Source organism: Canis lupus, chromosome 11 (assembly GCF_003254725.2).
Source record: "Canis lupus dingo isolate Sandy chromosome 11, ASM325472v2, whole genome shotgun sequence".
In the NCBI taxonomy this organism is placed as follows: domain Eukaryota; kingdom Metazoa; phylum Chordata; class Mammalia; order Carnivora; family Canidae; genus Canis; species Canis lupus.
The window spans coordinates 15,723,532-15,737,998 of record NC_064253.1 but is presented as its reverse complement, the minus strand read 5'-3'; the positions used below and the strand labels follow the sequence as shown (position 1 = coordinate 15,737,998).

At 38.5% G+C, this 14,467-nt stretch overlaps 1 protein-coding gene across 7 annotated transcripts in view; it reads right to left on the bottom strand.

The window, feature by feature from the left end:
• The window catches only part of MEGF10 (multiple EGF like domains 10), a 215,497-nt gene that overhangs the window by 121,097 nt on the left and 79,933 nt on the right, over positions 1-14,467 (bottom strand). For all 7 annotated transcript variants that reach the window (XM_035696985.2, XM_035696987.2, XM_035696983.2 and 4 more), the window contains 3 exons: positions 10,063-10,195; positions 2,312-2,413; positions 414-514 (listed from right to left, as the gene is read on the bottom strand). In XM_035696985.2, the coding sequence (XP_035552878.1) occupies positions 414-514; positions 2,312-2,413; positions 10,063-10,195 (336 nt within the window). The remainder of the gene's footprint in view (positions 1-413; positions 515-2,311; positions 2,414-10,062; positions 10,196-14,467) is intronic.

Genomic DNA, 14,467 nt, shown 5'->3' with positions numbered 1-14,467 from the left:
TCATTCTCTGCACCAGAAAAGAACACACGAGCCTCTCAGAAGCTGACATGGGACTCCAGTCAGCTGCTACGAAAAGTCATGTCTCTGTGACCTAAGTCTAGTGACTCCTTGACCAATTTCCAAAGAGACATTTATTGCAAAAACTGTGATTAACACTGCTATATCCGGCCTTGAATCATCCTTCTATAACATCTGTTTCCTCCTCAAGTGACATTCATTTGGACATTTTTGATAGGTCAGAGGGACAGAGCAATGTTCCCCTCATTCCACAGACCAGGAAAGCAGCATCCAAGAGTAAAAGAGAATGGTCCACGCTGCCCCATCTCCTGGGCTTCCATCTCAGCTGCCATTCACACACGCAAACCAGCACTGGTAAATACAAGCAATGTTCAAAGGGATAAAGGTTTACTTACGGACACACATTTCCCTGCTTTCATAAAATCCAGGACAACACTGGGATTTGCGCCTATACATAGTTTTCTCCCCATGTCGATAGGCAGTCCGATAACTGATTCTACATGGAAGGAAAAATCACATTGTTACTTCTTTTGACCAGCAATTCTATTAGAAATAAAACATTTATATTGTGATACAAAAGAGCTAGTAAATAATAAAGGTATGAAAAGCAAAGTACTCTAAAATAGTTAAGAAAGAACATGGATTATAGGTCTTGACCAATAATATGCTAACTTTTATCAATTTGCTAAGAATATATTAAAATAGCCCATTTTAGCTAACCTATACTTAATTTGAAGGGATCAGAAGTTTTATGACTTTCCTAGTTCACTTATCTTGAGATACCTGGGAAAAGTATCAATTAATTTCAGATATGATACTATCTAATTATCATTCACTTACATATGTTTTATAAGAAGAATTCAGAGAATTCCTTGAAAAATCTATAACAATGCAGTCTCATCCCACTATAACATAGGTTATAGACAAATAACTCTTATTTAACTGAAGCTTCATTCATTCACTAATTTATTTATACAACACATGTTTACTGAGCACTTACTATATTCCAGGCACTGTTCTAGGCACTGGGGAAATAGCTCACAGTAAGAAAAATGATATGAAGCCCTGCCCTCAAGGAACTGATATTCTACTGGGGAAGACAGACCTATAGAATTTAAGTACAGATACACATTAAATGAATAAATATGTCTTATATTGACTGATAATGATTATATAGTGTGATGAAAAATAAGGCCTGAGTAACAGAAGAGAGTGTGATAGGAAGGGAGTACTTGCTTAGATAGAGTGGACAAGAAAAACCTGTCTGATGAAATAACTTTGAGTATAATATTTAGTGCAGCATAAATCAACAAGCATCACATTAAACTCATAACTCAAACTACAGTATTTTTACAAATAAAAATAAGGTATCATGGTTCCCTTCCCTATTAACACTAATATTTGAATGTTTTTCTTTTCCTGTTTTCACATTTGCAGAAAAATATACTTGGCTTAATTTGAGGTCAAAAAATTTTTTTAAAGATTTTATTTATTTATTCATGAGACACACACACACACACACACACACACACACACACACACACAGAGAGGCAGAGAACAGAGGGAGAAGCAGGCTCCATGCAGGGAGCCTGATGTGGGACTTGATCCCAGGACTCCAGGATCACACCCTGGGCCAAGGGCAGGCACTAAACCACTGAGCCACCCAGGGATTCCCCAGTGGAGGTCAAATTTAAGTTAGCCTAGGAGCACCCAGGTGGCTCAGTCGGTTAAGCATTGAACTCTTGATTTCAGCTCAGGTCATGATCTCAGGGTCATGGGATTGAGCTCCAAGTCAGGCTCTGCACAGGGCATGAAGCTTCCTTAAGATTCTCTCTCTACGTCTCCCCTTGCCCTCTGTCATCCCCACCCTCTACCCCCCATGCACATGTGTGCACTCTCTCTCTCTCTTTGTCTAAAAAAACAAAAAAATTCAGTCTAAATTGAGTCAGGTATTTAAGTAGAAACATATGCTGGAATATGAGTCTCTTGATACCTAGTGATGTCCATACTCAAGAGTGTCTCCTCCATTTAAGCACCATACAAAAGCTGCACAAATTCTTGCTAACCAAATGATGGAAACCAGTAGGCATTTTCTCTGTATACTCCTCGAGGGTACAAACAGTCATTTTGCTTTTCTGTATCTCCTATGGTTCAGAACACGGCTAAGAGAAATAGCAAGCATTCGATAGCTATTCACTAGATGAATGGATACATCTTCTCAAATATTTAATGTCTCTGCATTAAAGTACTTCACAGCTACCCAAACTCATAAATATATCTGATCTTCAATTACCTGTGCCGTGTACATTTAAACCAGTTCAGAATATCAGTGCAGCTGGTGTAGTAGATTTGATCGAAAGGATGTGGGTATGACTCTTGCACAGTCACTGAGTAGCTGAAAAAGAAGAAGGATAAGGAATCAATATTTTGCATTCTCACATTCATGATATACTGTTCACATAAAAAAATCAGGCTAAATTCTCTCCTTTTGTAACTTCATGTTGACTTTTAATAGAGAATCTCTATGTGTTTGCAGGTTTTTATTTGACCTAGAATGTCAAAAGGGCCAATATTAATAATACATTTAAAAGATAAGAGTTCATGCTCTAAATTTCATAAAAGAATTCTTTTTACTATTCACCATAAACTGATAATCCCAAATTTACAAACATGATTACCATATATTTTTCTTTTCTTTTTTTTAAAGATTTTATTTATTTATTCATGAGACACAGAGAGAGAGAGAGGCAGAGACATAGACATAGAGAGAGGCAGAGACAGAGAGAGAGAGAGGCAGAGACACAGAGAGAGAGAGAGGCAGAGACTCCTGCAGGGAGCCCAAGGCTGGACAAAATTCCACGACCCCAGATTCATGACCTGATCCAAAGACATAGGTTCAACCACTGAGCTGCCCAGGCATCCCACCATATATTTTTCTGTATTTAATTCCATCCCCTCATCCCACATGTCCAGGGTTAACCCAGACCTTTCACAAAAAGTTTTCAATCTAAGTCTGCATGCAAATAATAAGCACAGAGACAATGTGAATATGGATAAGAGTACATTTTGGTACTGATTCTGGAAAATCAGAAAGAACATATTTCTCAGGTTGGAACTTGAATTAATTTGGTTTCCTGTGTGCCTGCCCTACTTCTCAGGCACTGGGAGAATATATATACATATATATATAACCTCTAAATAAAAATTACAAAGTCTCTAAACCAGGTTCTAAACATACCCCTGAAACAATTAGCCTGAAATATATATATCCACAGCTCTTAGCATGGTTTCCAATACATTTTCTCTAACAGCTTCTTGTGAAAGTAAAAACATGCAATCCTAAGGGTCTGAGAATGTAGGTGGAAAGCATCCATAAAACATAAAGAGCATTCAATGTTCAATGTCATAATTCTTCATTTTAAAGCAGCCCATTACATGCTCAAGAGCTTAGGGTTCTTGACTACAGGAAAACCTGGAGAATCTTCTTGGCCAAACAAGTTAATCCTCTTCTCTTCAACAGTCTCAAAGATTTTCACTAAAATCTTTAATTCACACCAGCAAATGAAAAGGGCCACAATTATGGACTCACTTGCAGCAAATCAATAGACCAACTTCATTATTAGGAACTATTGACTAGAGAAGCTACAGAAGGAATGAGGCTGAAACTTCAGCATGAAGAATTCAGGTTACATATAGGGTAGAACCTTCTCATTTGAAAAGTTTTGTGGTGCTGGGCTCCCCAACAGTGGGATTTCTTTCTCCAAGTAGCCTCTATTAGCTATTATGCAGTTGGGCTTCGATAGGAAATCCATAAAATAATCCTACTGCTCACACTTTTGTGTATTTCATTCTTTGGGTCATTGCAACTTGATTTCTAGGTAAATTTAGGGATCTTCTACAAATCTTAGGAAGATGCAATAGGCCCTACTGAAAAGATCACTGGACTAGCGCAAGATAGGGTTACCCTGATCTGACATTGAGAAAAAAAGACAGCCATCAGCAGATAACCTTGCTTCCCTGGGTTTCGAGTATCACATTTTAAAACCAGAGGATTGTAGATGGTCTTGAAGATTGCTTCCTATTTGGCATTCTGAATTTCTAACATACATTTTAGGGGACTATTTCCTTCTCTACTATATGCCACCTGAGGCTACCTGCAAAAACAGGTTCAGATGAGCATACAATATGCAAATGTATGCTCTTTGATACATTTGATACATTTGATATTACATCTGTGATATAACTCCTAGAGGGGAAAAGAGACCTCTGTAAAAATATAAAGGTTCTTGTAATAAAATATCACAGTAAGCTATTAATGTCTTCTGACCTCTAACACTGTCCTGAGGTTCAGGTTAGTGTAAATTCTATGACTTCCTCGCCATTTTTTTTTTCCTGCCTATTCAAGCTGCTTGTAAATAACCAAACTTTGAGGTTATTTCTTTACTCCATGTTCAGTGGAGAGCAAAGCAAATGAATGTCCTCTGCATATAGGTGCAGCCTTGTATTACCCAGGAGCAAAATACAGCTATTGTCCACATGTGCTAGAGGAGTAAAGAAGAAACCACTCTAAATCAATGCCAATTGGGTGACAAAAATATTCTACCAAACTCTACAGCACTAATTTAACTGAACTAAGTTGGTTTGTTGGAACTAAACTTAATGCATTATTCCCATAAAACTGCAAAAGCCATATGATGATGGTTAAGGTTTATATGCCTTGGAGAGCAGAAATGATAATCAACAAATGGATCCTGGCCAAACATATCCCATTTGATGTGGATGGGAGAACAGATTCCACAGGCAAACATGAGAAATATTTTCACCAATTTCTAGCAGTCTGGAAGAATGCTTAAATGAGAAGAAATGCTGAAGTAGATGAATTTGCTCTCTTGCCACTTGCCATTCACCAACAGCACACATTTGCAGGATGCTTCTCTGGGTTTTAGGATAGAAAAAAAGCTCTTCTCTAGAAAAGGGTAATCAAACCATTTAGGATTCCAATTCAACATCTCAACATTCCAATTGAACATCTTCTCTGTAACTCCTGCCCCCAGAGAGCTCTCAAGAGGGGCCAGAACTTAATACTATAAATAACACAATATGGTCTGAGCTGAGAAATACATACAGTTTGGGGGAAAACAGGAGGACAAAATTTACTCTGCTTTGAGTATTTCTCTTCCACCTTGACTCTTTTAATTAAAATTATTCAGAGGCTCAAATTCAGTTCAGAAGTGACCAAAACAAATTACTTTGCATGTTGATGGAAATAGGCTCTGGTTAAGTCTATGGGACAAGGGCTCTAAGCCTTTTCACACCAAATTCCCTTTCTGTTGGTTTCTATACATTCTTTTTCTTTTCCATACAATCTTGCTCTTTTTTTGCTCCCTATTTTTAATGTATTCTAATCACACTACAAGATTTGGAAAACAATGTTTGAAGAAGAGAATTCTCTAATTCTTACCGAACCACCAAAAGCATTTTGATGACATTTTTACAGTCCCTAGGGGTTTTTAGCTTTACGTTTTAGCTTAGTATTTTTGGCTTTTATATGATTATAATCACACTATGCACAATAATTTTGAAAATTACTTTTAAATTTGAATATATCAGGTGCCTGGGTGGCTCAGTCGGTTGAGCCTCTGCCTTTGGTTCAGGTTATAATCCTGGGGTCCCAGGATTGAGACCCTCATTGGGCTCCCTGCTCAGCTGGGAGCCTGCTTCTCCCTCTCCCTCTGCTGCTCATGTGCTCTCTCTCTTTTTCTCTCTCTCTGTTAAATAAATAAATAAAATCTTTAAAATAAAAAATAAACTTGAATATATCATAAGTATGTTAATAATAGTAAATATTCTTCAAATTATGACTGCCAAATACTCCGTAACTGACTATACCTTATTTGCTCAATACCCATCTATGGTTGAACAATTAACTTGTCATTCTTCTCGGGGCCATTCTGTAGAAGCTATGTGCTTGCATCATGAAGTTCCCTTCATGGGAACCGGCAAGCCTTCTCTGGGTCTTTAGCACAGCTTCTGGGCTGCTGTTTGAACTTAATTGGTGCCTCTGCTAATAGTCCATACCACCATGCTCATCAGCAGCTGCTCTAAAGTCAGAGCAGGAAAGAAACTTTAAAAAAAAAATTCATCTATTTATTCATGAGAGACAGAGAGAGAGAGAGAGAGAGAGAGAGAGAGAGGCAAAGACATAGTCTGAGGGAGAACCAGGTTCCCCGCAGGGAACCTGATGTGGAACTCCATTCCAGGACCCCAGGATTATGACCTAAGCTGAAAGCAGATGCTCAACCACTGAGCCACCCAGGTGCCCCAGGAAGGAACCTTCTTGACTGTCTAGTTCAACTCTGTTATCATCATGAATGAGCAACACTGAGCTCCCTGTGTTGGAGGCCAGTCTAGAGTCAGCACTAACACCAGGGCCCCCAGACACCTTCTTGTCCAATGCCATCTCTCCAATGTCATTAGAACATCTAAAGCTTCTAAAGGAGACAATGAATGCCAAACTGTGGTATAAAGGGAATCTGATCTCAATTCTACATCATTTTCACCCCATAGAGGCATAACTCTTCACCTCCTGCTTGTGTGTTTAATCTTCTCAAATACACTGGAAACACATCATCACCAGAACTTTAAACTATTAAATATCATCTGGGGAGACACCCCAGAAAGATTTAATTTAAGGTCAAAGAATGGGCTGGCGGAGGAGAAAGGGTGGCAAGGGGAAAGCCATCATCACTTGGACACATTCCAAAGTGGTTAATTACATTCTATCTGCCAAAATTATCTTGTTACTTTAATCAGATATGGTAATAATCATCATTTCTTATCTCTGCTCACTTCAGAATTGCTGCTTCAATTACTACCACTTCTGCGTTCCACCCCCAAGGGATGGACAAAGAATGGCTTCCCTTCATTTATGTCTTCTTTAGCAGAAACCCCAAGGGATGCAAACACTTAAACTCACAGACCAAGGAAAGGGAATATGAAGAAGGAATAGATAATTCATGGAATTATCAGTTTCCTAAAAGTGGCTGTGTGGGATTCCTTTAATAACAAGCACCCCTTGTGTATTTTAAATGATTTAATTTTCCTGAATTTCATTTTATGTACAACTTCTAAGAACTACAATTGCTGCATTAAAATGAAGTCTACTTGTATTTGAAAATAAATGATTCAGGGGCACCTGGGTGGCTCAGTGATTGAGCATCTGCCTTTGGCTCAGGTCGTGATCTTGGGGTCCTGGGATCGAATCCTACACCGAGCTCCCTGCAGGGAGCCTGCTTTTCCCTCTGCCTGTCTCTGCCTCTCTCTCTGTGTCTCTCATGAATAAATAAATAAAATCTTTAAAAAAAAAAAAAAAGGAAAAGAAAAGAAAAGAAATGATTCAGCAGGCCCACATTTCTGATAGGCTCCCAGGCAGGGCTCACGTCACAGTCCCACAGACCGTACTGTGAGAAGCAAGGCTTCAGCTGAGTCGAGTCCATTCGGTACAGGTGGGGTCTAGATAAGGCAAGCCTCCAATGAGCCCTACTCAGTCCTACTACCAAGAAAATTGTCCTTGATACTCATCTTTCTCTATTTCAATTCAAGGCCTATTTCAGCTTTCAAAAATACAGACTGTGTCACCTGCCCCCTATTTGATCATTTTAATTTATACTCCTTTCTCCATTCTTGTCACAACCATTGCATTTTCTTTTACCTTTCTTCAATGAATCATTATCTAGTATTAGAACAGGAAATTTATCAGGAAGAAGATTATGGTTGTCAATCCTTCTTTCTAGAAGGCAATAGAAAAAATAGTCAGGAGAAAAAAAAATCTCCATCATTTCTCTACTCTTCACCCTCATTTTCCCTCCTCATTAGGAAGTATTTTTAGAGGTTACTCTAATCACTTCTGCACAGTAGAATTGTATTAGGTTTAGAGACTAACGTGCCCCTTGCCTGTCTCTCTGGCCCCCTCCCCATTCACCCACTGATATCCATATTTAGCCACTTTATTTCATGTCAGAAGGTGAGCCTACTCAATCAACAGTTATTTATGGAGCAAAAGCTCCAAGCAAGGCAGTGTTTTAAACCATGGGAATTATTGATAGCGAATAAAACATGCAATTATGCGTTGTCAGGTTTCGTCAAATAATGAGGAAGGAATCAGGACAAAATGTACATGTGCGAATGGGAGCTAGATTACTTGAAGTCTTGCTTCTTTTCTCTTCATAGCTTTTCTCCCCAGAGAGTTGACTTGTTCACATCTCATCATGCTGGAGACTCCCAATTCTGTACTCCCACACACTATCGGGCCCATATCTCAAACCGATCTTAGGAACACAACATGGCAAAACCATTCTAATCTCTTCTTTCTCACATCAACTCTCTTCCTTTCACTTTTCATATGTGCAATGACCCCTCCACTCTTTAACAGAGCAGGCTCTAAACCTCACCTTCTCTGCCTCCCTCACATTCTACAATCAATGGATTACCAAGATGTGTGATTATTATCTCCCAGCATTTTACAGATTTGATTTTTTCCTTATTTTCCAAAGCTTTCCCCCTCCCGCAGGTTCAAAGGCCAATGGCCTCCCTTTTTTAAAAGTGATATGTTCTCATTCTTGTATTCTCTGATTCATTTTTATTGCCTTAATGGATATTTATTATGCACTTTGTAGGTGAAATGTTTATGGCAGGTGCTGTGACAATTATAAAGATCATTAGTAGGAGGTCCTCCCACTTCAATTCTATATAATATAGTTCATGCCACAAATACATAGAACTTGATTACATACACATATTTCCTCTACAGCTTAATGTTTCATAGTGATACATAACTCCATGGACTGACCAGGGAAATATGTTTTTGTGAACCTGACTGTAATACTGCTCATAGACATGAGGAGGCCCTCACTGAAAAATAATGATGTGAGTGATGGACCAGTGTGCCCCCACAAGAACATAGCTGTGATGCTTGAAAAGCTCTGAACCATGTTCATTTTTACCTGTGCTGACAACGATGACTAGAATGTGATCTCTGCAGTGTGCTACTCATGGCCCTGAGGATGACACAGGAAGAGACCGAGAGTTTGATGAAACTGCACCTACAGCTATCAAAAATACCTACTACTCTTGAGGGTGTGAGCATACTAGACGGGTGCCACCTTTTCTCTAGAAAACTTACATTTGCAATGTGACATTCAGATAAAGATGCTTTCTTAGAAATCCAAGAAGAACAGGAGAGTGATATAGACTACATTTGACTGGACTGCAATAGCACTAGATGGTTTGTACTATTTTTGTGTTCCAAAAAGTACCCTAAGATCTCTGACAATGACCTATGGTGTTGTACTTCCTCCACATCTCCTACTGCAATTGCTCTAATCTACACACATCTGCTTTGATGTCATCTCTTCAGTCTAGTCCTCCTCCTGCAGGACTCCACTGACTCTAGTTTGGTTGCTCAAGAGTCTCAGTGGGCTGTGTGTGGCACTGATTTCGAGCCACCTTCATTCCTTGGACTCACCCAATCACTGCTCTCTGCTCATCTCATTCAGGTCTTTGAGAACATCTCAGATGATACTATTTCCACGCAGCCTTGTCAGTTCCTCCAGAAATCATATCTCCCTTTTCAGGCCACATATGTTCCAACTATTTGGTACACTAATTGCCACCCTTCAGGACATCATTCTCTACTATCTTTCACCCACTGGCTCCCATGCATAAGGCCAGCTCCCTCAGATTATTGCAAATAGACTGAAAACAGGGAGAAGATATTTGGGGGATCATCTTAATTGAGCTGTGATATTTTCCCTTAGCTATACAATTGGTCCTGTGTTACAATCAACAGATCAAGGTTTTTTTTTCACCTGATATTCTGTAACATCAAGGTGAATCTTGCCAATTTCTTAAAATAATGACTGGTTTTTCATAAAAGTAATTTCATAATCTCTTCTCAAATCCTAATTTTGCATATCACACTGATAATGACAGTATATTAAAAAAATTATCAGAAATTATTTCCCAGACTACTTTCAAAACAATTACCTTTCCCAGTGGCTACACACATTAGGGTCTTCAAGATTCAGTGCTGATGCTGTCCTGCTCCAGAGGCATAATGAGAAACAGATAAAGCTCAGGCATGAGTTCAAAGAAGCAACCATTTTTTCGGAAGAAAAACCTACAAGAAAAAAAAATCCAAATTAGAGAAGCATGAAAATGACCCAAACAGAATTCTTTTCAGTACAACATTGGGTACCATTTGTCACTAGGGTTGAACCATGCATAACAAGCCATGTGTTTAAATAGATGGGTCACCAGATTTCATGGTCCGAGAGAGGTATTTCTTGTGTTGTGCAGGGTGGTCACCATTTTGTAAATTACAAAAATGTGCAAATCATCATTAATTGCCACCACAAACAAAAGCCCTTCTCATCCATGCCCTTCAACATTAAAGGAATCTACCCAAACAACTCAGAGCAATACAGGCTTCCAGATTCTCTCACCAGGCATATTTCCCTTCTGGAAGAAGAGGGCTCAGATCTGGCCTCATTTGTCCCAGAGGGTAAACAGTGAAACAGAAGCTCCATTGACTCAAGAGAGAGGCACCTCAAGCTCAAACTGAGATTCATTCCCTGAATCATTCAACATGCAGTGAACGCCTGCTCCATCCTGGGCACCATGCAAACAACATAATACTCATGATATACATTTCTTATATTTAGTGCTTCAGTTTCCCCATCCGCTCAACAGAAAACCAGCTATCTTACAGAGGTTTCTTCATAAATGTAGAGGAAAAGGCATAAAGCTGTTTAGAGGTCGGTGTGAGAGAAAATCAACCTGGTATTATGGAGAAGAAGAAAGAATACAAGGGAAAAACAAATAGCAACATATTTGCAAAAGAGGTCGCCAAAGGAGATACAGGAAGAGAAAGGTGAATATTCCTTGCAGAGGGAACCAGAGGAGAAGGAGAGTCTTACACATTTTAGGGAGCTCAAATTAATTCAGCCATGAAAGAGACAGGGGCATATCACAAAGGGTTTTATACACCATTGCAAAGTACGTGAACTTTGCTGGGGGATAACGCAGACCTTGCAGGGAGGAAGTGAGCAAATCTGAGAGGCTTTTAGGACTTAAAATGAATAGAACTTGGGGACTGAATGTGGAAACAATAAAGAGGAGTGCTCCCTGGCATAGGCTCATTGGGTGGATGGTGTGCGCATCACTAAGATGGGAAGCACAGACACCCTCCCCTTCTGGAAGGAAGAAGCATTAGTTCAGTTTCAGATGTGTCAAGTCGGAGGTTCCCAGGAGATACATGAAGTCATCTGCAGGCATTTATTGAACACCTACTGTGTGCCAGGCACTCACCAGCTCAGGTGTGTAACAGCAGGACCCAGATCTTATGCCCACCTCCTCACCTCCAGGAACTCATCACTTAGTAAGAAGGAAACGTTTCATTGTCACACTTACATAAAATGATTTTATATAATTGTTATAAAATTGGACGTGGAACTATAAATAGCTGACCCATCTACTAATTAAAAAGGAGAATAACTATTAATCTGCCTATTAGTAAACTAGGGAAACTAGTAACAATTGGCCAGATTATGTGACTGAAGCAGTTATCTTCTGGGTGAGAGCTGGTGTTTTGAGACGTTATACTAATTTCCTTCATTACCAGGTGCAGAAGCAAATGGGAGCAAAATTTATTGGATAATATCCTTATGGTTTAAAAAGGTAAGTTTATTGGGGTACTTGGCTGGTTCAGTTGGTAGAGCATAAGACTCTTTTTAAAAAAAGATTTGTTTACTTATATGAGCGAAAGAAAGTATGCATGTGGCGGGAGAGGAGCAGAGGGAGAGAATCTCAAGCAAACTCCCTGCTAGGCACAGAACCCTTTGAAAGCCTCAGTCTCAGGACTCTGAGATCACGATCTGAGCTGAAACCAAGAGTCAAACATTCAACCAACTGAGCCACCCAGGTACCTCAGATTGTGGGACTCTTGATCTGAGGGTTGTGAGTTCAAGCCCCATGTTGTTTGTAGAGATTACTTAAAATGGGGGGGGGGGGGGTTAGTTTATCTTCAAACAAACAATAAACAACCACAGCAGCAAAAATCAAACCTTAGGAAATAGTTTATCCTTCAAATTCAAGAGAACAGATCAAGTGAGGAAGTATTCAATCCTTAAATCCTTAAATCCAGGCTGTTTCTAATTGTATCAAGTGTATCATGACAACTCATCTATCTCTAACTGCACAAAGGCTAAAACAAAAGAAAATATTTGACCTAAAATAAGGAAATAATAACATGAATTTGTAGGATAATTAAAAAATACTGTAAGAAAAAAAAATACTGTAAGCCACTATAAAAGGTTATGGAATTTTTAAAAACGGGAGTTTTCATCATCACAAAATATATTCTAACATAGAAAGCATAAATGGGTAGCCAAAACAGGGCTTATAAATTAATTTGAATTAATTAATTATTAATTAATTATTGGTGTTTGTCATGAAGTCGTAAAATCTGAAGCTCAACATTATATAACTAAAGAAGCTATTCCATTTAATAGGAATGACTAACAGTGATGATGACAGGCAATAATTTCCTGACCAGTTGCTGGGTGCCAGGCACAGTGTGGAGCCCTTCATGTGTGTGTCTGTCCAACCCTTACTGTTATTCATCTAAGGAAAAGGTGTTTTTACGATCCCCATTTCACAGCTGAAGACATGTAATATACTGCTAATGTTTTCTTCATTCGTCAAAAAAAGAAAACCTCTAATATACCCAGTTGTAACAAACAAGCATGGCAAATATCTCTGTCTGATTGCTCTATCTATGGCAGGATAAGTGTTTTGTTTCAGTGAAGTGTGAAATATGTATATTAACTTTCATTCTTTCCTCAAAGACAAAATGAGTGCTAGTCAGCAGTAATCTGCCATCTACTTACCAACAATTACCCCAAATTGGAAAGTTGTATCGTGAGTCACCATCTTAGACTCAAACCATCCATTTTCCAATTAGCAATGTTTAGTCTGTAAAGTTAGAAATTGCTGCAAGTAATGAATCTAACTGCCAAGAAAAAGAAAAATGCTGTGTATTTTCTTTTAATGTAAATATGTTAACACTAATCCTTCTGTAGCTCTTTTTGCTTTGCAGTTGATATGAGGCTCTATGAAGGCTCTAACCTCTCTATGGAGATGGCAGATGGAAAAAAAAAAAGCAAAATTTGGTCACCTCCCCTTTGCTTTTGAAATTTGGCATACCGAAAAATCTAAGTGCATTGCCAAGTTGCTAGAGGTGTTTGCAGAAGTTTCCCTTCTGCAAACTATAAGGACATTTTTTTTAATTTTTTTTATAAGGACATTTTTTAAATGTATACACACACACACACACACACACACACACACACACGTATGTTAGATGGTCTCACTTCCAAAGGATTTTATGAATTAAAATCAGAAAATTAACTGAATTCTAGTATCACCTACACTAAAGTAAAAAACATCAAAAGCAAAAAGAACTGCTAGATCTAGATGCAGGGATCATGCAAACTCACATAAACAGGTTAAAACCATTTGAGAAAATAATTCAAGTGTTATATACAGTGTGGGGGAGAGGACATTTCACCGAGATGCCAACGAGCTGTAAAAAAAAAAAAAAAAAAGCTACAGAAATACAACATTTCATTATATTCAGAAACAGATGCTCCCTCCTTTTGTTCTACCTTGTTGAATAAAAGGCACTGAGAGACACAACCCAAAACAGAAGCAGATAGAGCATTACACATACACTTTCCCTGTTTCATTTGTTTTCTTCTACAGGTTTTGATGAGTAAATGTGGGTGTCTTTTTTTCCTTTATATCTACCCTGGAGGAAGAAAGTTCAATACATTTTTTTCCCTTCATTTCTCTCTTTTAAACTGTGCCATCTTGTCTGACACTATAATCTTCCACTTTGGAGCACAAATGAAAACAAAACACAGCCTTTAAAAAATAGAAGTATTTCAATTGAAAAAAAGAAGCAACACAGTGGTGATTTGCTTCATTAAAATAGACATTTGGAAAATACTCAAAACTAAATTAAGAGTTCTGCTACCCCCACCCACTCAGTCTCCATCTTCAAATAACTTTCCTTATGGTTCCATTTATAAAAATTTAAAATGTTAAAAAAAACGCGGGGGGAGAGAGAGTCATTTGCATGAACCCCCTAGTGCCAAACTTGATTGCATTCCATATCATTCACTTAATTATTATGGAAAAATCAAAACAGAAAATCAGTACAACTGATTAGCATTGCTAAAGTGCTCCGATTAGAAAAAAGAAACACAGCAGGTAGAATTAACTCTTGCTGCCTACTAGGAAGGCAGGCTTTCCTTATTCTCACAAAAATCTCAATAAATAATCAGGTTGACTACAACCTTACAATGGATGAATCTGGGTTCTGATGATA